Source organism: Molothrus aeneus, chromosome 27 (genome assembly GCF_037042795.1).
Source record: "Molothrus aeneus isolate 106 chromosome 27, BPBGC_Maene_1.0, whole genome shotgun sequence".
Lineage (NCBI taxonomy): Eukaryota > Metazoa > Chordata > Aves > Passeriformes > Icteridae > Molothrus > Molothrus aeneus.
In genome coordinates this window covers 2,441,036-2,464,421 of record NC_089672.1, presented here as the reverse complement: position 1 = coordinate 2,464,421, position 23,386 = coordinate 2,441,036, and the positions used below count along the sequence as shown (strand labels likewise).

At 50.6% G+C, this 23,386-nt stretch overlaps 1 protein-coding gene across 3 annotated transcripts; it reads left to right on the top strand.

Annotated features, from left to right (window-relative positions):
* Positions 1-1,431: 1,431 nt before the first annotated feature.
* On the top strand, positions 1,432-23,297 carry ACSBG2 (acyl-CoA synthetase bubblegum family member 2). 3 transcript variants are annotated; one of them, XM_066566362.1, is made up of 15 exons: positions 1,432-1,455; positions 6,709-6,838; positions 8,835-8,914; positions 9,467-9,711; positions 11,898-11,986; positions 12,523-12,643; positions 13,081-13,161; positions 14,611-14,760; positions 16,014-16,190; positions 17,316-17,497; positions 18,193-18,426; positions 18,990-19,207; positions 20,273-20,412; positions 21,223-21,469; positions 22,006-23,297. In XM_066566362.1, the coding sequence occupies exons 2-15, from the start codon at positions 6,738-6,740 to the stop codon at positions 22,116-22,118; spliced, it is 2,178 nt and encodes a 725-aa protein (XP_066422459.1). In that variant the 5' UTR covers positions 1,432-1,455; positions 6,709-6,737; the 3' UTR covers positions 22,119-23,297. The 3 variants fall into 3 exon arrangements, with proteins under 3 accessions (XP_066422459.1, XP_066422458.1, XP_066422457.1); XM_066566361.1 differs by lacking the exon at positions 1,432-1,455 and adding an exon at positions 6,322-6,415 and having other exon boundaries at positions 9,470-9,711; XM_066566360.1 differs by lacking the exon at positions 1,432-1,455 and adding an exon at positions 6,322-6,415.
* The last annotated feature ends 89 nt before the right edge of the window (positions 23,298-23,386 follow it).

Genomic DNA, 23,386 nt, shown 5'->3' with positions numbered 1-23,386 from the left:
CAATGGCTTGGAATTCTTGGTCTGCACCAGGAAAGTAGCAGGAATAATTCATTTCACAGCTACAGCTGTTTTCCTGACAGGATAAACAAAATCCTGGCTTTTCTGCAGCTTTATCAGCCAGGAACAACTGAGAACAGTTCCATGGATCCACCTGATCATAACCCTTAAAACCACAGTAATAAAGAAATCAATATACAGTGTTATATCCAGCTTAAACAAGCAAGGCCCAGGGAGGGCAGGAGATGGTGGAGCTGCCACCAGACCACAGGTTCTGATAATGAAGGGGGTCTGGACATCACAGGCAGAGCTTGTGCTGGTGGTGCTGCTTAGCTGTGCCCTTGGCTTGTGCTGGATGGAAAAAAAAGCTTTTGGAACACAAACCCTGTGAGGAACAACTGAGGGAGCTGGGGGTGCTCAGCCTGGAGAAAAGGAGACTCAGGGGTGCCCCCATCGCTCTCTGCAGCTCCTGCAAGGTGCCTGTGCTCAGCTGGGGCTGGGCTCTTTCTCCAGGCACTGACAGAACCAGAGCACACAGCCTCAACTGTGCCAAGGGAAATTCAGGTTGGATATTAGGAAAAAAATCTAGGTTGGATATTAGGATGTTGGTGAGATCTTATCCTATAGGTAGGATATTAGGCAAAACCTAATTAGGATATTAGGAAAAAAATATAGGTTGGATATTAGGAAAAATTCATCATTCTTTCAGTTTTTCATGGAAAGGGTGATGAAGTTCAGGAATGGCTGCCCGGGGAGGTGGTGGAGTCCCCATCCCTGGGTGTGTTTAACAAAGCCTGGATGTGGCACTGGGGGCCAGGGCTCAGTTGAGGTGTTGGGGCTGGGCTGGAACACAGTGGAACAGACCATTCCTGGTGTTGGCAACAACCCATTCTCGGGGCTGGGAACAGCCCAATGCCGGTGTCCGGCACAGCCCATTCCCAGTGTCGGGCACAGCCCATTCCCGGTGTCGGGCACAGCCCATTCCCGGTGTCGGGCACAGCCAATCCCGGTGTTGGGCACAGCTCAATGCCGGTGTCCGGCACAGCTCAATCCCGGTGGAACAGCCCATTCCCGGTGTCGGGCACAGCCCAATCCCGGTGTTGGGCACAGCCCAATCCCAGTGGAACAGCCCAATCCCGGTGTCGGGCACAGCCCATTCCCGGTGTCCCGGACACCGCTCCGGGCATTGACCGCGAGTAACCCGCGCCGGGGCGGGGGCGTGGCCTTCCTGTTATCGACAGCCGCCTCCTCCAATCGCGCGGCGATGCGTCTCCCCCTAATGGAGGGGGCGTGGCTTCCTCTCTGCCCACCACCATATTGCCCAATGGGGTGTTTCAAACTGACTGAGTGGGCGGAGCAATCGGTGCTTGGTCACGCCCCCCCGAGGGCGTTAAAGGCGCCGCCCGGCGGCGCGCGGGAGCCGCTGAGGGGCCGCGCGCGCTCCCGCCGGGCCCGCAGGTAACGCGCGGTCCTAAAGCCCGACCCGGCCGGGGCTGAGGGAGGGAGGGAGGGACGGACGGGGGTCCCGGCTCCGCACAGCCCCCCCTGGGTGTCCCCAGCGGCTCCTGATGTGTGGGGATCGCAGCCCGGCAGGTGCTTCTGGTGGTGTCCCGTTTGTGGGTGGGCGGGCGTGCGGACAGCGAGGGGGAAATTCTCGGTGGTTTTGGTTAAATGAACACAGCGTGCGTTGGAGGGGGAGTTTCCCCCAGGAGGTGGTCTGAGGAGAAGGAGTGTCCCTTCCCCTGTGCTGTGCGGGAACCCATCGTGAGGGACCGTGAGGTGACCTGAGAGTTTGGGGTCCTCTGAGGTGTCCTGAGAGGTGGGAATGCTCCAAGAGGTGACTTTGGGATGCTCCACGAAGTGATCCGAAAGTCTGGGATGCTCTAAGGTGTCCTGAGAAGTGGGAAAGCTCTATGAAGTGACCTGAGAGTTTGGGATGCTCTGAGGTGACCTGAAGGATCAGGGATGCTCCACGAGGTGACCTGAGTGTTTGGGGGTGCTCTGAGAGGTGGAAATGCTCTATGAAGTGTCCCGAGAGGTGGGAATCCTTCAAGAGGTGACTTTGGGATGCTCCACGAGGTGACCTGAGAGTTTGGGATGCTCTGAGATGTCCTGAGAGGTGGGAATTTACTCTATGAGGTGACCTGAAAGTTATGCTTTGAGATGTCCTGAAAATTTGGGATGCTCTGAGATGTCCTGAGAGGTGAGAAAATGCTCCTCTATGAAGGAGCTCTATGAAGTGAGCTGAGAACTGGGAATGCTCTGAGAGGTGACTTTGGGATGCTCCATGAGGTGATCTGAAAGTTTGGGATGCTCTGAGATGTCCTGAGAGGTGGGAATTTGCTCTATGAAGTGACTTTGGGGTGCTCCACGAGGCGATCTGAGAGTTTGGGGTGCTCTGAGTGACCCCAGAGCTCGGGACGCTCCTGTGCCAGCTCCCAGCCCTGCTGTGCTCCCAGGGGACACAAAGCCACGTGTGGCAGGAAAACAGGAATACAGAAAATACAGGGCCTTTATAGGAGTACAGGAACACAGAAAGCACAGCCCTGAGCTCTGCTGCTGGGCCTTTCCCCGCTGTGCACATGTGTGGGGAAGCAGTAGCTCAGGGAGGAGGAGCTCGACTGGATGAATTCACCTGAAAGAAACATCCCTGGAGGAGCAAGGAGCCTGCAGTGGAGAGTTCTGAGCTGTCTGCTGACCAAGCCGTGGTCAGTGGGCAGATTGGATGAAAGTTTGACAAGAAAGTCTCACAGATATGTTTGCTTCTTAGCAGAATGATTTTTAAATGTAGAGTCTGATGAAGGAATAGAGGTGGAAGCAAGTTTTGATAGAGAAGAAAAGAATTGCTGAGCCAGTCTTACTGGATAACCAAGGAGGCAAAGGGTGTGTTAGTTAGAAGGGGTTTGTATGGCTTACAGCAAAGGATAAACCTACTTTAAATAAGAAGATGTTTTTACCAAGCAGAAAGAGAGCACAGGCAAACAAGTCAGCAAAGTTGCAAGTAAAAAAAGAGTCGGGTGCCTGTCTGCACTGGTGACAGTCACTCATCATCCCAACAGAGGCTGAAATTACTTTTCCTCCTGCTTTCTCCACTGCAGCATCAGGAGGGCACGGGGCACTGCCCGGCACCTGTGGTCAGTGACAAAACCTTTAGCGCTCAGGAAGCTGCCTCTCCCAAAAACTGAGTTTATCTAAGAGGAAGAAGTGTGAGTCGCTCAGCTTTTGTTTCCTCGCTTAGCGACTCTTTAAAGGAACCAAAAGTGTCGAGTTTCGGTTTTGATGGTGATGTGGCGGTCGCCTGGAGCCGCTCTGGACGGGAGCAGAGCGGATGCGGTGCCTTTACCGCTTAAAAGAAATCCGACACAGGAAGCCGAGTGGGGCCGTGCTGGAAAATGTCAAGTGGCTGATAACGCGCTCGGTAATTTGAATTTGAAGTGGTGTTGTTGGAGCTCTGTGTGTGTTTTAGGTAAAGGTGTGTCCAAAGCCTGTTGGAAAAGGAAACTCCACTCCTACCCCCTTCACTGCCACAAGTTTGCACTTTACTCAGACCTTTATTTTGATTGGTTCCAAAGAAACACCCCATTTCCCCTTCTTCTGGGTCAGGCGCTCCCTCAAAGCAGAAGGAGTTTTTATTTAAATGATTTAAGATGTCAGACAGGCGTAATTAAAAGGGAGGTTTCTTCCCGCAGGTTTTTTGTTTGGGAGCGTGTCCTCCGTGTTCCTGAACACTGTGGTACATCACGGTGTGCTAATTCCTCAGGAAACAACGTGGGGTGGGAACATTTGGCGTCCAAGAGCTACACCGGGCTCTGGAGAACCATGAATGAAATGGTTTGGCTTGGAAAGGACCTTAAAGATCATTCCCTCCTAGCCCTGGGACTTGTGTGTTTCCCAGCGGCTGTGTTTGTAACTCGGCATCAGGGAAGAAAGGGCTGAGCAAAGCTAGGGAGGGTCTGTATATATTGGGAAATATTTCTTCTAACCTGAATTTATTGGCTAAAACGCGTGTCTGCTTTGGGAAGCTGCACAGATTGCACTTCAGCTCAGTGTGAGTGTACCCCGGGTTGGGCACGGTGAGAGCAGAGCTCAGGGATGGGCTCTGCTGGAGGAGATTTTCCCTCTTGGGTGCCTGAAGGTGATGCAGAAAACCTTCCATGGAAATGGAGCTGAGAGGGATGGAACATCTCTGCTGTGAGGGAAGGATGAGAGAGCTGGGATTGTTCAAGCTTTGGGTGACCTTACTGTGGCATTCCAGGACCTGAAGGGAGCCTGCAAGAAAATGAGAGCTAGAGAGACTATTTGAAAGGGTTGGAGTGCCAGGAGCCAGGCAATGGCTCCCAGTGCCAGAGGGCAGGGCTGGATGGGATCTTGGCAATCAGGAATTGTTCCCTGGCAGGGTGGGCAGGCCCTGGCACAGGGTGCCCAGAGCAGCTGGGGCTGCCCCTGCATCCCTGGCAGTGCCCAAGGCCAGGCTGGACAGGGCTGGGAGCACCTGGGACAGTGGGAGGTGTCCCTGCCATGGCAGGGGTGGCACTGGATGGGCTGTGAGGTCCCTTCCAACCCAAACCACTCTGGGATGCCACAATTCCCTGACAGCAGGAGTGAGGACACCTCACCCTTTCCCTTGGAACTTCGTTGCTGCACTAAGGCACAGTTGGCAAGAGAAACTCTGTAATTAGTGCAGAGGCCAAAGCCTCCCTCAGGGGTGCCCTGAACCCCTGGTTGTGGGGTGCTGGGCAGGAAAGAGGGAGCAGCACTGCAAAAGGGGTCAGGAGTGATGGCAGCTGCTGCCTTCCGTCCCTCCTGGGCCACTCTTGGGTTTTCCTTGGGCAAGAGAGGCCCTGGGGACAGCTTGGGGGAGCAAGAGAGGCCCTGGGGACAGCTTGGGGGGCACTGTGGGTGGGTTTGGGCTGCTCTGGGCCGGGCAGGGGAACGAGCTTGAGCTCCGGGTCGAGCAGGGGGAGCAGCTCTGGGCCGGGCAGGGGAACAGCTCCAGGCTGAGGAACGAGCTCTGGGTGGAGAAGGGAGCAGCTCTGGGCCGGGCTGGGGAGGGGGAGCAGCTCCAGGCAGGGGAACCAGTTCTGGGCCGGGCAAGGGGAGCAGCTCCGGGCCAGGCAGGGAACAGCTCCAGGCTGGGGAAACGAGCTCCGGGTTGGGCAGGGAACAGCTCTGGGCAGGGCAGGGGAACCAGGTCCAGGCCAGGGTGGGGAATGAGCTCCGGGCTGGGCAGCTCTGGACTGGGCAGGGGAGCAGCTCCAGGTCGGGGAGGGGAACGAGCTCCGGGCCGGGCAGGGGGTGCAACTCCGGGCCAGGCAGCTCCGGGCTGGGCAGGGAACAACTCTGACCTGGGCAGGGGAACGAGCTCCGGGCCAGGCTGGGGAACGAGCTCCGGGCAGGAGGAACAGCTCCGAGCAGGGGAAGCAGCTCCGGGAAGGGCAGGGAGCAGCTCCGGGCTGGTGAATGGCTGCTCCGAGCACGGGGCTCTGGCTCCGACACCCTCTTCCCCCGCTGCCACTGAACCCCTCTGGAGCTCCAGCCCTCCACGGGGGTGCGGCAGCGCCCGCCGCTCATCCGTGCGCTTCAGAGCTGGGTTTTTCGCAGACATCCCCCTCTCGCTGCTCGTGAATTAAACGATTTCTGGCGTGGTGACTCGCACGCTGTAGCGGAGCGTGGCGTGAGCAGCAACGTGTCCTTGTGCAGATGAGTAAGCGGAAAGGGGGACGTCCCTGAGCCTTCCCCCTCCCGGTAAAGGCAGGAGGCTGCAGCGTGCTCGGTCGCATTTATGACATAAAAGACTTTTTTTATAAAAAGACTTTCCTGTTCCTCGTGGAGGCGAACATGCCCCTCGCATCACACGATTTAAATGTGTCTGTCTAATGCAGGTACAAAATAGCAGCCTAAAATCCACTTTTTAGAGAGATCAAGGATAATGGGATTCCTCTCCAATCAGCTTGAAATCCCTTGAAACAATTAAAGCTCAGCCTGGCGACTCATAAGCACCGAAGGCTTTTGATGAGTGTAAACCTGAAATAAAACCAGCGTTTAGAAAACGATGAAATCCCCCAAAGACAAAGTGCTGAAAGCAGCGCGGGAGCCACCAAAAAAAAAAAAAAAGAAAGAAAGAAAAGAAAAACACAGTTGCACAAGGTTATTTTGATGCAAACAGGCTGAATGTGAGGTGTCCCCCCCCAGAGGGACCCGAAACCCCCGGTGTGCCGAGGCTGGCGGGCGGGTGTGGGGCCAGAGCCTCCTTAAGAGGCGGCGGTGTGGGGTGACGAGCCGCTTCCAATTGCGAGGCAGCAGCACATGACATAAGATGCTCCAGATCTGCCTCCTGGGCGCTAGTTTAAAAATAAAGGATATTACACGTCGGTGCGGAGCGGCTGCGGAGGGGAGGCTGCGGGACCGGCGATGCGCGGTGAGGCCGCAGGGAGATCGGGGGCTGCTATAGCCGAGCTTTTGGGACAGCATTTGGGGCAAAGGGAGCCTGGAATTCAAATGGTTCCGCTCGTGGTGCTCTCGGGGAGCTGTGGGTGCCTGGTTCTGCTGTGGGGTTTTGCAATGCCCACTGGTTTTCCCTGTTGCCCGCTGAATTTCCTGTTGTTTGGTGCAAATGCAGCCTCTTTGGGGTTGCCTGGCTCACGTCAGTGGAGCTGCTTCGCTGTGACGTGGGGCTGTATTTTAATGTTTCCAAGGTGTTTTCTTTCGCAGGGACAGTGCTGTGTGAGTCAGACGCCAGGATGGCACTTGCAGAACCGGTCTCCGTGGCTTATTGCAGTTCAGCTCTTCAAGGCAGCTGCGAGGTGGCAGGGGAAGATGTGCTGCTCAACTCTTCACCCAGGTTGGTCTAATTTAGGATTTTCTTTAGGATTTATTTGTCTATTTAGGATTTTGTTTACCTGTTGTGACCTGTGTGTATAGAATTGTATTCTACCATGCTTACTTTGATTAATTAAAATGATTTTGGAAGAGCCCTGCCTCCGCAGGGAACAGCTCATGTGCAGTACCTACACTGATCTCAAACTCCTGCTGGTAAGAGGCTGCTTGGATTTACAGACTAAAGAGCAGATTAGAGTCTGTATCTCACCACAGCTGGTTAAAACCTCTTTACCTAAATTTTTTGGGGTTGCATTGAGCTACATGTTGTAAGGGGGGAAAAAAAGATGACTTGATTGACTGCAAGGGAAATAGCTGGGGCTTTTCTGCTCATATTACTGGGTCATTTGCATGCTTTGATCATAAAAGCTGGTGGAGAAATGGTGCAGAACTATTGCAACTGAGGATTAATTTGTGCTGAAAAATGTTCTCAGTAATGAGGAGGGAGCATGGAGATGGGAACATCTCATAATTCCTTAGGGGGAAATAAAGAAATTATTTACTCAGCCCTGGTTGCTGGCCTGCAGATTAGTTCAGAGAAGCAGTTCTGCTTTAGAACAAGACATGTGATCAGCCATGTCAGATCCTCCCTGGGCCTTGAACCTCCTCATGTGCCCAAAGCAGTCATGGTTATGTATTCCCTAGAAATTCAGAATAAATGTAGATTAGAGGGAAGAGATTTCCCCTTACCCTGAAATTCACACAGTGCCTGTGCTGGTTGTCTTGTCTCTGGCCTGGTAGAAAGGAAATACAGGTGGGACTTGGTGGCAGCCCTGCCTGGCTGGGGCTGAGGAGTTTGTGTGGGCCCAGAGGAGCTCTGAGCTGTGTGCAGTGTGACTGTGATGGGCAGAATCAGGGCTCCTTTGTGCCCCAGAGCTGCCCCTGCAGTGTTTGGGGTTATTGTGATGTCAGGGCCCTCCTGGAAGAGCCTGGGCTTGGTGCTGCTGTTGAGAAGGGAAAACACCAGCCTGGGGGAACAACACCTGAGTGATGGGCTGAGGCAAAGGGCCTGGTAGGGCCAGGCAGGATGGAAACTTTGGGTCTCTGCAGTGAAACCTTAACTCAGCTAAAACTCAGACATCAATGGTCCTGGCAGGGCATTGCCCAGGGCAGGGAACAAAGCAGCAGCTGCCTGCTTGGAGGGTGGGATTCCCAAATCTCACTGGGTCTGGCCTCCAGCTCCTGCTCTCAAGTGGGACACGAGCCTTGATTGTCCCTTACCCTCCTCATTGGGGCTGTGAGCACTCCAGCTTGGAAGGGTTGGAGTAAGAACAGTTTTGCAAGCAGGCAAGGGGTGCTTCACCAGCTCCTGCAGGGCTGAAAGTGAAAGGACAGCTCAGCTGGGAGGAGTGGCTGGAGCACATGGGGATGAGCCTGTTTCTGTTTCTCCCCAAGCATCTGCTGGGAGCCCTGGTTTTAATGGGAATACCTAAGACCAAGATTTCCTGTTGAACCAATTTCCTGCTCTTTTACAGGAAATCTCTGTGGGTTTCCCTCGGGGTGACTGCAGAGTGTCCCCAGGGCCTCCCCTGTGGTTGGACTCACATATTGCAAACAGGAGATGAGTTCCAGACCCAAGTGTCCCTTCCTGCCCCCCTTCTCCTCCTCCTCCTCCTCCCAGCTGCAGACTCTTTATTCCAGGCACCTGGAGCAGCCTTTAGGAATTAAATGATGGCTGTTTTTAGGATGATGTTTATGCATTCTTCTGCAGCTTGTCTGCAATGAAAGCTGCAATTAGGACAATACTCATGTGTTCAAAACCAGCACAGGCAGAGCTTGCACACTCTGAGGGAGCTGTTCCATTGCTGGGGCCATGCAGGGCAGTGAATTAATAAAATCACCTGCAGAGCATCAGGAATCACTCTGACATCCAAGGACTGGCATTAAGGGATGGAGCAAAGCTGCCTGTGGCAGGCAGCCCTCAGTGTTCTCATCCAGGGATAATTCCTTTTGCCTTGCAGAGCTGCTGAGCCACACAACAGCGAGCCAGGGCAAGATTCCAAGACTGAGGGATATCAGGTGAACTCACTCAGTCCCAAAGGTGAGTGGATGGAAGTTTGGGGACTGTGGGGTGCCTGAAATTATTGTTGCAGTGAGAGAGGGATTTGTCAAACTGTGACAATGGAAGAAGCAGCTCAGGTTGCAGGATGGGTTGTGCAGAAGTGTCTGGAACTCAAGACTTTAAAGCACAGCAGTGCTTCAAGGGTTAAATAGGCAGTGTCAGTGCCTGGTGCTCATCTGCCAGGTACCACTGTCCTGCTTTCAGTCCTCCTTAAAAGAAAAAAAATTAAAAATAGCAGAGTATAAGATGCACAAAACTTTCACCATACCAGTACAGGAGCCTTAGGACAGCAGGGCAGGTTAGAGGGGATGTAAGTGGGAAATGTTTGACAAAACTTGAAAGTCCTCTAGGGCCTTTTAGTCTAAAATACTGGGGTTCACATGGCAAAATGGCCACGAAGAAAAGGTCAAAAAAGGGGTGTGGGAGGAGGTGTAACAATTTGCTTTCGTATGCTTGAGACTTGCATTCCTATTGCTGTTATGGCAGCAGGAAATTTGTAAGTCTGAGCTGCTGAACACTTTCCTTTCAAAGCAGCCTCCCCCTCTCCTGGCTCCAGTATGTGGACAACTCGTCGTGATGGAGAGGTCAAGCTGAGGATGGAAGAGCAGGGCCCTGGCAGCGAGGCCCCAAAGACTGTGCACCAGCTCCTGGAGGAAAGTGTCAGCAAATACAGTGACTATTATGCCCTTGCATCCAAAAAAAATGGCAAATGGATAAAGCTGACGTATAAGATGTACTATGATGAGTGCTGGAAAGCAGCCAAAAGCTTTCTGAAGGTAAGGGTTTGTGGAGTTCTCTTTGGCATATGCACAGAATCCTAAAAACAGCATGGTTGGGGTTGGAGGGATCTTAAAGCCCATCCAGTGCCATCCCCTGCCATGGCAGGGACACCTCCCACTGTCCAAGCCCTGTCCAGCCTGGCCTTGGGCACTGCCCACCCTCCCAGGGAACAATTCCTTCCCAATATCTGATGTAAATCTCTCTTCTTTTAATTTAAAACTGTTCTCCCTCTTCCTACCACTGTGTCAAAGCAAACCAAATGAAACACTGTGTCAAAAAACAAAGTCAAGTTTAATGTTCACTCATTTTAGTGGTGGAGTGGCTGCAGTCAAGTCTATCTTAAATCTGCAAATTCCCTGAGTGCAGATGAATCTTACAGTGACAGGGAAGTACCTGAACATGCTATGGACACCTTGGTATTTCATTTTTTTTGACAGTTGCTTCCACATTTAAGCACGTAAGGAAACATTTCAAGTGAGGTGTTTGAGGTTTATGTTAAACCTGGACACTGCCCCTCCAGAGGCTTGGAAAGGTTCATCTTTCTAAGAAAAAAAGGGATCTTAAAAACCAGACTTAAATGTCCCACATGGCCCAGCCTTTTGCTGCTGCTGCTGGGATTAGGAGACTTGGAGACAGAAACCAGCACTACCTGTTTTTACTGCTGGGATCAAGTCTTACCTCTTCAAGTTAAGGCCAGCCTGGTTTTACTCCTGTGCTGGGATCTTCCACTCTGGGACAAAACCAGAGTCTGGCTGAGGGAGTTAAAGACTGGGACTCCAAGAGCTGGAATTTCATAAGTGTGACTGCCACTGTCTTGGGACCTCTGCTGCTCACAGTGACCCAAGATGTGTTAGAAAGTCTCTTTTCCCAGCCTGGCAGTCAAAGAAGGAGTCAGAGCTCTTCATTTCACAGTCTCAAGGTTGTTTATTGTATCTTATCTATAAAATTTTTTCTTCTGTCCAGCTGAGGTCCACTCAGCAAGACAGAGGCACTCTGGCCACCCCCAGGGCAGGGTTATGTGTTTATACTAAAAACTACGTGTGCAATATTTACCATAACTTCCCAATATCCATCACCTATGTTAGACAGTGAGCTTCTACTCTAAACCAATCTGTGAGTGCCAACATCACAGCAGAAGATGGAGGCCAAGAAGAAGAAGGAGCAAGGCTGGACACACCCAGTTCCCTCCATCTTGCCCCCTGAACCCCCATTCCAAAAACCCCAAAATCTACTTTTCCACCCCATGATAACTTCACTGCTATTCTACCTAAACTGTTGTGGCTGCTGATCTTCATACAAGGTTGGTGATTTGCTCCATGGGTCACAATCAAACCCCCAGGTGTTCTGGGCTCTGTGCCAGGGTCTCTGAGCCCCTGGCAGGGCTCTTGGCAGTCCAGGACAGCCAGGGGGATGTTCTGGGTCCTGACACCACTGGAGCTTGTTGCTCTGGCCATTATTGATATTTGCCATTCCCAGCTTGTCCCAGATGTCCCAGGAGGTGCTGTCTGATGTCACCTCCTCATTCCCAGCCCAAGGAGGTGACTCCCTGCACTGCAGGTTGATATTCCTGTGAGTGAGCCTGGCTTTCCAAGGGCAGAGCTCAGCAAATCCCTGTTTTCCTGCCCTCTTACAGTGAGACAGTGCTGTGAAACTTTCCCTGCTTCCATGCTGGCTCCTGGGGGGTTATTCAGTGTATATATACATTACATATCATTACATTATCAATAGACTGCTAATGTCTGTGTTCATTGTGTAATTAATGGTTTTATCCACGCAGCTCCATGATGTAAATGTCCAGTAAATTGAGTCCAGTATTTTTCCAGCTTTGCATCAGTATGGGGGACATTGCACATATTAGAATTTAAACTGGGTGACAGGACCACAGATAAGATTTATTATGCAGGAAACATCAGCAACAGGATTGACATAAAAGACAAATTTTAATTGCAAAAATATGGCAACAACGTCTTGTAAAGACAGAACTACAGTTCATTTCTGGGCTGTACTGAATGGTGAACGTGTGTTGAGTTTGTCACATTATTTTGGGGAAAAACTGTTATAATCTAATGCTGAGACCACGAGCTGTTCCCTCAGTGCTGTGCCCACAGCAGGATCTCAGATGCTCCCTGAGCTTTGGCCAGAGGAGAGGGCAGGTTCCTGTGATGCCATCTCTTGTTTGCAGCTGGGGCTGGAGCGTTTCCATGGAGTGGGCATCCTGGGATTCAATTCTGCTGAGTGGTTCATTGCTGACATTGGAGCTATCCTTGCAGGGTAAGACTCTTGTTTCTGGCCATGCATTTTGCTTTGGCAGGCAGAGAGTGACTGCAGCATTCACATGAGAAGCAGGTTTTGATTCAAACCCCAGTAAAGCAAACAAAAACACCCCAAATCCCATTGCTTATATTTGGATTTAATGAAGGTAGATAGAAGCTGAACTATTTCATAATGAATTAATGAGACAAAAATGAAATGCTTTTCTTCAGGCAGCTGCTTCTCTCAAAATAAGATGACCAGTAGGTTAATCCAAAAGCATTCTTATGTACACAGTGATTAAGGAAATGCCAGAGAATCCCATGGCTGGATTGTGATATCTGCCTTCCACATGAGATATTTTGCTCCCTTGCTCTGCTCTTGACATTTCCCATGCCCCAGAACAGAATCTTTCCTCTTGGAATTAAGCTTTCCCCTCTTTGTTGTCATTTTATGAGATATTGTTCTTAAAGTTTTCTCTCTGAAATTTTGCCAGCAACTCTGCTTGTCCTCTAACTCTGTTTTGCTTTTCTGTTCTGTTTTTTTCCCTTTTCCAGGGGATTTGCTGTTGGGATCTACACTACAAACTCTCCTGAGGCCTGTCATTATGTAGCAGAGAACTGCAGTGCCAACATCATAGTGGTGGAAAACCATAAACAGCTGCAGAAAATCTTAGAAGTAATTATGTTTTTTAAATGGCTGGGGATTACAGCAACCTGTTGACAGATGTGGGAGGGTAAAATGCTGTGGGAGGGGAGTGCTGGGTCTGAGAGCAGAGATGAATTCCTTGCTGTGCTCCCTGCTCCAGCCAGGTGAGCTGTCACTGGCACTGTGTCTCACAGAGGTTAAGTGGTGCTTTCACTTCTTAAAAACCTCGGGCTTAAAATTAAAGAAGCCCAAATGAACAAGTGAGTGTCCTCTAGGTTATCTGGCACCATCCCAGCTCAAATGAGGACTGTTTCTAGTGAGGCAAACCCATTCTTTAGGGGCACAGATGGGATTCTCTTGGCTTTACATAAAGTGGCAAATCTGAGGAGTGTGCTAAGTGGGGTTACAGAGGCCTGAAAGGGACGAGCAGCATTTGCTCCTCCTCACAAATCTCCCTTCTTACACAGATTGAACACAGACTACCTCATCTGAAGGCCATTGTCCAGTATGGGGAGGAGATCAAAGAGAACAGACCAAAACTGTACTCGGTGAGTCCTGGGTTTCTTCACAGCTTCTGAGCGCTGGTTGTGTTCAGCTGATGGCTGCAAGTACCTGTCACCCTTCAACATCTGGTGGTGACATCCCTGTCCATGGCAGGGCCTTGGAATGAGATGATCTTTAAAGTCCCTGCCAAGCCAAACCAGCCTGGGGTTCTGTGACTGTGATCCCCTGAGCTGTGTTGGCTTTGGTGGAGGTTTCTGCTGTTGTGCAACCTGGATAATCCATGTTGTAAGGGGGCTGTGAGCTTACTGACCATTGCCAGACACCTTGAGCCCCACAGTTACTCCAGGGAGTTGCTACAGAGCTGTAAAGCTGCTGGGGGTGGGTCTGGCTCCTTTCTGCTTCTCCCTGTGTCAGCCAGGAAACACTTTAGGGTGACAGTGTGGGTGTACACAGAGGTCTGGACAGGGAGAACAGCTTCCTTCTCTTTGTGTGTAGCAAAGAGTTGTTGGGAAGGATGGAAGTTTGACAAAAGAAAGTCTCACAGACATGTGTGCTTGGCAGAAAGATTTTTGGATGTAGAATCTGAAGAAGGAATAGAGATGGAAGCAAGTTTTGATATAGAAGAAAAGAATTGCTGAGCCAGTCTCACTGGATAACCAAGGAGGCAAAGGGTGTGTTAGTTAGGAGGGGTTTTTATGATTTAGAGCAAAGGATAAACCCACCTCAAACAAGAAGATGCTTTTACCAAGCAGGAAGATAGCACAGGCAAACAAGGCAGCAAAGCTGCAAGTAGAAAAAAGGTCTCAGAATCTTCCACTGCAAGAAAACTGAAAAACAAGCTTAAACTTAATGTAGCTTAAACTGCAATGTACTAACTTTTAGTGATTGGAGAATTGTAACATGAATATGGTAATTATAGTAGTTATGATAGGCTATAGATAAAAGTTAAGGTATAGATTGGTTCTACTGTATTAAGATGCTCAGCAAAGAAAAGTCTATAATGCATTGTAACCAATAGAAAAGTCTAGAATGCATTGTAACCAATAGAAAAGTCTAGAATGCATTGTAACCTAAACTAAGGGTCTCCAGGCCTGCCTGCAGCTGGAGCTCACAGAGGTGGGCACAGGCTCTGTCACCCACAACCCTGGACTGCTGCAACCTCTTGGATGGACTTTGGAGAGCCACCTGGAGTCCCACATCCCTCATTTTGGCTCTCAAGTGGTGCCCAACATGAGGCACCATTAGTAAGAGGGACTGGTAAGAGCCTGAATGAGGGATGTGGGTCTCCAGGCCTGCCTGCAGCTGGAGCTCACAGCTGTGGGTGCAGCTCTGTCACCCATGATCCTGGACTGCTGGAACCTCTTGGATGGAATAAACTGCATTTTGGGGAGCCACCTAGAGTCCCACATGCCTCATTTAGGCTCTTAGAAAGAGTTCCATTGTTCCTGTGGGTGATCCCTCACAAAGGGGCTGAGCTGTTCTGTTCCCTGCAGTGGAGGCAGTTCCTGGAGCTGGGCAGGGACGTGCCGGACGAGCAGCTCCGCGCGATTGTCGCGACGCAGAAACCCAACCAGTGCTGCACCCTCATCTACACCTCGGGCACCACGGGGCAGCCCAAGGGGGTCATGCTCAGCCACGACAACGTGAGTGCCCAGTGCCACCCCAGGGCTGCTCAGGGAGAGCAGCCTGAGCTGGGAGGGACCCTCAGGTGTTGGGTTTGTGGGGTTCCCAGATGGAGGGAATGATGCATCTGAGTCCATGTTCTTAGAAGAATTAAAATTTATTGTTTTATTGAATTAATTATTTCATATATTAATAAAAATAATTAATCATTAAGATTTAATAATACTATTAATTAACATTTATATTATTTTTATGTAATTTATATAGTTATATATATAACTATATATATAAATATATATTCTATATATAAGACTATATATTATATATAATTATATGATATTATATATATTTATAATTTATATATATTTATATATAAATTATATATATATTTATAATTTATATATATTTATAGTCTTTATAAATTATTTATTTGAATAATTTTCTTTATATATTTATTCTTCATAAATACTTATATTATTTATATAGATATTTATCATATTTTGTTAATAATATTATTGATTAATAATATTCATCTTATTATATTAATTTAATTTATTATTTTATGATACTATATTATATTAAAGAATGCTATACTAAACTATACTAAAGAGTACAGAAAGGATACAGACAGAAGGCTAAAAAGATACTAAAGAAAACTCATGACTCTTAGCTTGGCACTGATTGGCCATTGAGCAAAAACAATTCACATGAAACCAATGAAACAATCACCTGTTGGTAAATAATGTCCAAACCACATTGCAGAGCAGCAAAACACAGGAGAAGCAAATCAGATAATTATTGTTTTCATTTTTCTCTGAGGCTTCCCAGGGGAAAATCCTGGGCAAAGAGATTTTTCAGAAAATATGACAGTGACACACAGGGATGATCAGTGCAGCCCCATCCCTGCCCAGGCACCCCAAGAACCCCACCCTGGGAGCTCCTGGAGCTCTGGCAGCCTTGGCACCATTCCCTGGGGAGCCTGGGCAGTGCCCAGCAGCCTCGGGGGGCAGAACCTTGCCCTGAGCTCCATGCCAAGGCCTGGCCCAGCTCCAGCCCTTGCTGGGCTCCTGTCCCTGTCCCAGAGCAGAGCTCAGCCCCTGCCCCTGTGCCTGCCCTGGGCAGGAGCTGCAGCCCCCAGGAGCCTCCCCTCAGTCTCCTGGGCTCCAGCTGAACCAGCCAAGTGCTGCTGTTGAGATCCCAGGGTGCTGTAGCTGAGCTGGGCTTGTGTGTTCTGTGCTGTCCCTCTCTGAAGCCCCTGTGGTTGCTGTTGCAGCTGACGTGGACGGCGGCGGTGGCCGCGCGCTTCATCATGCTGAGAGATGCCCGGGACAAGCAGGAGGAGGTGGTCAGCTACCTGCCCCTCAGCCACATTGCTGCACAAATGTGTGACATTTGGGCAGCCATGACCCTCGGAGTGCAAGTTTACTTTGCCCAACCAGATGCATTGAAGGTAAAAAAAACTAAGACAATAAACTTCCACTCATCCACTGCTTGAGCTGGGGTGGGTGCTGTCGCCGGCCGGGGGCTCTGTACAAATCACCAACGGGACGGGGCTGTGTGGAACTGCCTGGAGCTGTTTTACTTTCCAGCATCAGCCTCATTCCATGGTGATGACAATGGGAAGATGCCAGCAGCTCACATCCCAGGCAGCAGATGAAGAACTCAATGTTACAGCTCACTTTATAAGTTTTGTGACCAATCACACAAATCAAAAGCACATTGACAGTGGTTCTATCCAACCACTATAAGCACATGTACCTTTGGTTAAACAATGCTTGCTTATTTCAAATACAACATCTGCTTGTGAGCCTTCAAACACAATGCACAGAGCTCCATTATTAAGCTTCAAACTTCCTAATATCTTGCTAGATAAACTTTTCTGTAGCTTAGAGAGTTATTCTAGACAAGTGTTAATACACAGACTATTGTTCTATTTGTCCTTGCTTTTCTACAGTTTAAATAATTTTTCTGCTGACCAATCTCATGGCTGCTGCTTAGTTCTAATCACAGTTCTGCTGTCTCTGAGGCCTGCCTTTTGCAGCTTTCCCCAAACCCTCTGATTTTGTGGATTCCCACAGGTGCTTGAAATAAGGCTGTGTTATCTTGTGGCTCTGTCAGCTTTCCTATCTGGGTGTACTTTGCCCACTGACCAGCTGCCCCTGTTGGTTTGACTGAAGCCTGAGCTTTTGACTCAGTCACAAACTGGGAGAAGCTGACCCAGCACTTCACAACTGGGATCTGCTGAGTTCTTACCTGACACCTGGTGCCACATCAAGAGCTGGTTGAGCAACAGCCTTGTGTTTGCTCTGCCCACGTTGCACCATGGCCCCAGCTAAACCTGAGTCCTGAGTAAAGGCTTCTTGTGTCAGTGCTGGCACTGAAAGCACTGACCCTTGCTCCCTTCACAATTCCCACTGGAATGCCTCAGGGCTTCCCTTCTCTTGGTGCTGCTGCAAAAAACAAACAATTCATCAAAACTCGTGGCAGACTCCCAAGTTTTTGCTTGTGACCAGTACTGACCTGGAGTCTGCAGTGAATCACTTCTAAAAACTGTATTAAATCCTGCTTCTCTCAGGGCAGCTTGGTGGAGACCCTGCGAGAAGTGAGGCCAACTGCTTTTTTGGGAGTTCCTCGTGTCTGGGAAAAAATGGAAGAGAAAATGAAATCTGTGGGCATGAAAGCCTCAGCGCTCCGACGGAAAGTGGCAGCGTGGGCCAAGGGAGTGGGGCTGCAGACCAACCTCAAGAAGATGGATGGGTAATTATGAGCTACATCTCAGGGATGCTGATGAGTTTTTAGGAGAATCTTCCTGCCAAATCAGGGATTTTTTTCCATCCAGGGGTTATATTCCATCCAGGATTCTATCTCATGTGACAACTGTAGTGGTGTTTGCAGGGGTCCCAGAACGAGGGAAGAGATGAGAATGTTGACTGCATGTTTCAGAAGGCTGAGTTATTATTTGATGATATATATTATATTTTAAAAAAATTATGTATTAGAACTATACTAAAAGAATAGAAGAAAAGGATTTCATCAGAAGGCTAGAAAAGGAAAGAAAAGAATGATAAAATTTTGTGACTGCTCACAGCCTTGACACTGGTGGCTGTCATTGCTCATCAAGTAAAAACAGTTTCATGTGCTGGGTAAACAATTCTCAAATCTCATTCCAAAGCAGCAAAACATGGAGAAGCTGAAGCTTCTCAGGAGAAAAGATCCTAATGAAAGGATTTTTCATAAAATACGTCCATGACATTAGACCAGTGCAACTTGGCCTCGAGGGGGAGCAGCAAGGGCTGGAGGGGGAAATAATCCAAGATTTTACTGAATGAACTGAAGCAGGATGAAGATAAAAGGATGAGGGGGAGGAGTTCTGTATTTTTTATGTCCTGGAGTAGGGTGAAGATGAAAGGAGGAAGGGCAGGGGTTGTGAGAGTGTCCCTGTCCTGGTGCAGGTGCTCGGAGGAGCCGGTGAATTTCCGCCTGGCCAGGCAGTTGGTGTACAGGAAGGTGCGCAAGGCCATCGGGCTGGACCGCTGCACCAAGTGCTACACAGGGGCTGCTCCCATCACCAGAGAGACCCTGGAGTTCTTTCTGAGCCTGAACATTCCTGTGCTGGAGCTCTATGGCATGAGTGAGAGCTCTGGGCCCCACACCATCTCCCTACCTCACGCCTTCAAGCTGGGCAGGTGAGCGCCCTCCTGGGAGCAGGGCGGGGGGTTCTGCCTCTGGCACATCCAACTCTGCTGCTGCAGCTCATCCCCACAGCCCTGCTGGCTTTAAAAGGTCACTGGGGAGCCTTGTCACAGGTGATGTGTGAATTTACATGGGCTGGGTTCTGTGGGAGCTGGGGAAGAAGTGAGGGGCTGGTGGGGTGGAGGGAAGGTTGGTAACTCCACCCTATCCTTTGCTTTAATGGCAAATGACTAAAGGGTGCAGGGGGTCTTTGAGCAGCTTGTTCAGTCTGCACAGTGAAAGTTTGCTGCCAAGGACATAAATCTGCTCATTCAAAGCTCAGGTGTTGAGAACAATGAGTGCAAACCAGCAGGTGTGTGAGCACTGATCTCTGCAATAGCAACTCTTTCTGCAGCTGTCCTTACATGAGCAGATGCCTTTAAAGCTCTTTGCCTGGGCTCTTGTGCTAAAAAGCTGCTGGGCTTTGTTCAAACCCTTCAGCTTGAGAGGTGCTGCTGTAACTTCTGCTTGAATTTGGTTTAAAATAAATGAATCCTTGCTCTGTGCTGTGTTTCAGCTGTGGGAAGGAGCTGTCAGGGTGCCACACCCTGATCCATAAACCAGACAAGGATGGCATTGGGGAGATCTGCTTCTCAGGCAGGCATGTCTTCATGGGCTACCTGAACATGGAGGACAAAACCAAAGAAGCCATTGATCAGGATGGCTGGCTGCACTCAGGGGACCTGGGCAAGCACGACAAGGATGGATTCCTCTTCATCACAGGCAGAATTAAAGGTAACACATCCCCTGGCTTTGTCTTGGTGTTGTGCAGCACTGTGGAATCAGTGAGTTGTTGATGAGCCCAGCTGTTCCCTCAGCACTAACCCATGTCCCCAGCTGCCCCATCTTTTAAATCCCTCCAGGAATGGTGGCTCCACCACTGCCCTGCACAGCCTGTTCCAATGCTGTGAAGAAATTTTTCCCAATATCCAGCTTAACGTGGATATTGGGAAAAATCTAAACCTCCTCTGGTACAGGGGACGCTCTGCTGGTTGTGTGGCTGTGACTTGCACAGAAGAATGTTCACATTCTTCTCCTCCTGGAGTTTCCATTGAATGTGGCTGCAGGGTGGGAGGAGAGGGGCAGCCTCGAGCCAGGCTGTGTTTGCAGAGGGAGGGAGAAGCCCTCTGATTTCAGCCCCAGTGCAGTTAGTGCTTTGGGGGCTTGTTTTATCAGCAGCTCCCTCAGTTTCAGGAGCTTTGCAGGGTGGCCTCCAAGGAAAACAGCAGCTTAACACTGTTGTGCAAGTGCCATGGAGCAATGTGGCTCTTGGGACAGAGTTTGAGCAACCCCAGACAAAGCCAAGGTCACTCAAACCTTCAGCCCTCAAGAGAGAGAGGTGCAGCTCTGAGGAACAGGAGGCTGAGCAGGGGGCTCCCCTCTGCTCTGCAGCACACAGAGCAAACTTTCACTTCAATTTCTGATAATTTGGGTGCCAACTTAGGAGCTTTAGAGGCTCAGGGGTCTGTGCCAAGGGGCTCACCTGCATTGCCAGCACCCCTGGAGCACCAGGGCAGCTTTGGCTGGGCTGAGTGTGAGCAGCTCCTGCTCCTCTCTGCAGGCTGCTGCAGTCAGGGATCAGCACTGGGGCTGGAAAAGCCCTTTCAAATGTGCCACATCCCCACATTTTGGAACATTTTTGGGGATGGTCACCCTGTGACTTTCCCAGTCCTGGTGTGCTGCCTTCTCCAGCTCTGCTGACACAGACTCAGTGTTTGATCCAAAGGAGCAGTTGAGTTGTTGCAGATTGTGGGAAGGGGAGAAGCTCCAAGCATTAATCAGGATTTGATTGTTTTCCAGAGCTCATCATCACAGCAGGAGGTGAGAACATTCCTCCTGTTCCAATCGAGGATGCTGTCAAGAATGCTGTTCCCATAATCAGCAATGCCATGCTGGTTGGAGACAAAGCCAAATTCCTTTCTATGCTCCTGACACTAAAGGTAATGGCAAACAGGATGGGGATCCACCACCTGTGCTGCTGAATCTGAGTCATTCCAGGGAGGAAGAGTTACGCATTTTTAGTGCCTTGTGGAGCAGAATTGGCTGCAGCTGAAAGCACAGAGTTGTCACTTGCCCAGAGCATCAGGCCCTGCTGCTCTTCAGGGCAGCTTTTGCTGTGCCACAGAGGGCAGGAAGAAACAGAAGGAAAAGACCCAAAAGTGGGGCTGGACAAGGAAACCCTTCTGCTCTCCTCACCTGTTTCAGTCTCTCCCAGAGCAGTGAGGGAGATAAAAACCTGTCAGGGATTTCTTTGTCAGACTCTGGCTTTAAACTCCACCAGGACACATCTGTGGTGGCCTGTGCTGATTGTCAGAGCGGGAATTGCTCCTTACTGAGACCAGGGCCAGCAGCCTTGGCCTGGGGCAGGAGATCTGAGCCAGGCCCGGGAGTGGCTCTGCTGCTCTTGTCATGGCTGAGTGCTGTGTGTGACTCTGAGACTGCTGCTGCACAGTGTAGGGAAGTAAATTGTGCTCCAGAAAAGGTCTGGAAAGCAGAGATTAACTTTGGACAGCACAGGAGGAATTTGGCAGATGGGCTCCAGAACAGGCAGAGACCTGAGGGGTTTATCTGTGCTTTGTCCCAAGTTTCCATTAGGGTTGGATGAGAGCTGAGGGGCTGCTGGGGCTGCGGTGGGGCAGGGAAGGGACCCCAGAAGGGACCCCAGGAGCTGTGCCAGGGCTGGAGGCTCCTTGGTGCAGAGGGCTCAGGTGCTCAGCACTGCTCAGTTTCCTGCTCTGGTTGGCCTGCAGTGCGTTGTGGATGCAGAAACGGGGGAGCCTGGAGATGACCTCGCTCCAGAAGCTCTGGAATTCTGTCAGAGGCTGGGCAGCAAGGCCACCAAGGTCTCAGAAATCATCAGCAGCAAAGACAAGGCCATCTACACTGCCATCCAGAAAGGGATCTCTGCTGTCAATGAGGGAGCTGTGTCCAATGCCCAGAAGGTTCAGAAGTGGGTCCTGCTGGAGAAGGACTTCTCCCTGTTTGGTGGAGAGCTTGGTGAGTGTCTGGGCTGTGCCCTGTGCCCCTTCCCTGGCACTGAACATCAACACAACCACAACCCCCAATGCACAGAGCTGCCCCTGGCCTTGCCTCCCTGGGGCTTTTCCACTTCTCTGTTTGGGGTGGGATGAACTGGGATGAATTCCCAGTTGTGCCCAGCAGCACTGAGTGGAGCAGCACTTGCCTTGTGCTGTGATGCCTCTCACAGGGTTATGGAATATCCTGAGCTGGAAGGGACCCTCAGGGATCATCACCAGCCACCCCAACAAGCCCACCCTGAGCAGCCCTGAGAGCTCCTGGAGCTCTGGCAGCCTTGGGGCCGTTCCCTGGGGGAATCCCCTGGCTTGGGGCTGGGACCATTCCCCCTGGGTGCTGCTTTGGCTCACAGGGGAAGGGAGGGACATTCCATTAAACCCAAAGAGAAGTTTAGAACTTCTCTTAGGTCACTGTTCCCGTGTTCTGCCTCTCCCTCCAGCCCTGCTGGGTGCTCCCAGTGCTGCCCTCCCCTTTAACCCTTTGCTGGTTCCCCACAGGCCCCACCATGAAGCTGAAGAGGCCGGTGGTGGCTCAGAAATACCGGGACCAAATCGCTCAGTTTTACACGGACACCGAAACCCCCTTGGGGGAGCCCTCGAGCCGGCCATAGAGCCCAGCCCTGAAACCACCCCCAGGACACTCCCAGCTGCCCAGGAGGGATTCCCTGGATCCTGGTGAAATAAAGCAGCTCAGCCTTCAGGCCGTCCCTGGGCCTCGCTTTGCTGTCCGTGTCCTGCAGTGTGGTGAGCGTGGTCCTGCCCATGTTCTCCTGTGTCTTGTGTCCCTTGCTGAGATATCCCAAATATCTCAACTTTGTATTTTTTATTTCCATTTTTATAAGGGCAATATGATGTTTACCTTAAATCCACCTGACATGTTACGTTCTAACCAAAGTTTTCTTTTCTTGAGATGAATGTAAAACAGGAGCTGCAAATCAGGAGCTGCCCTTTCTCTGCTAAGGGAGAAAGGCAGATTTCATTTTCCAGCAGTGTCCTCACTCCCTGCTGCACGTTTCCCTGCATGCTGATGGCATCCTTATAATTTTAAATCTCCTTCCCCACAAACTATTCCTGTCTGAGATGACAAATGCTGTGACTACACACAGCAGTGGAGGTGGAAACTCACATGAACTGGGCTTGTCTGTGCAATATTTTGAGTTTGTTTTACCTTTTTGAGTTATAATGAAGCCATAAATTGTATTGTTGGAGTTGTATCCATGGCTGGTATTCTAAGAAGTGATTTACTCCAGGGATTATTTATAAGGCTGTGTACAAATGTGTGAAATCTGTCTGTGTTTTACAATTCAGGAATGTTGTAGTGTCTGAAGGGGGGAGCCCCAGAGTGGAGGCTGGGTGGGCTGAGCTCTGTAGCTGTGCCTGGGGAGAGGAGATGGGGCTGGGAGCCCAGGCTGCCTCTGCTGGGGCTCTGTGCTCGACCAGCCCCGAGCTGTGGAGGTGCCCAGGGTGGGCACAGCCAGGAGCTCCTGGTGCTCGTTCCAGGCTCTGCAGGCCCAGCAGGTGAAGGATGGCTGGCAATGGCTCAGTGCACACCAGGAACCCTCACCTGAGCAGGGAGAGCAGCCCAGCTCTGGTTCCCGGTGCCATTTCCCTGGTGTTAGAGCAGGGTGGGCTCAGGGGGTGAAACCCAGAACTGTCTCTGCTTTGGGTCAGAGGAATTCCCGTGCCCAAAGGCACCACTGGAACTGCAGCTCCCCCTGTGCCTGTGTGTGCTGAGCTGGCTGCAATTGCTGTGTCCAAGTGAAATAAACTCCTCTGTTTGTGTCTCTGAACTCTCACTCGTTCCTGGCATGGAGCAGGGCTGGGTTTGCCTCAGGCAGGGAGGGCTGAGCTGTGCCCCAGGCTGGAGCTGCTCCCTGGG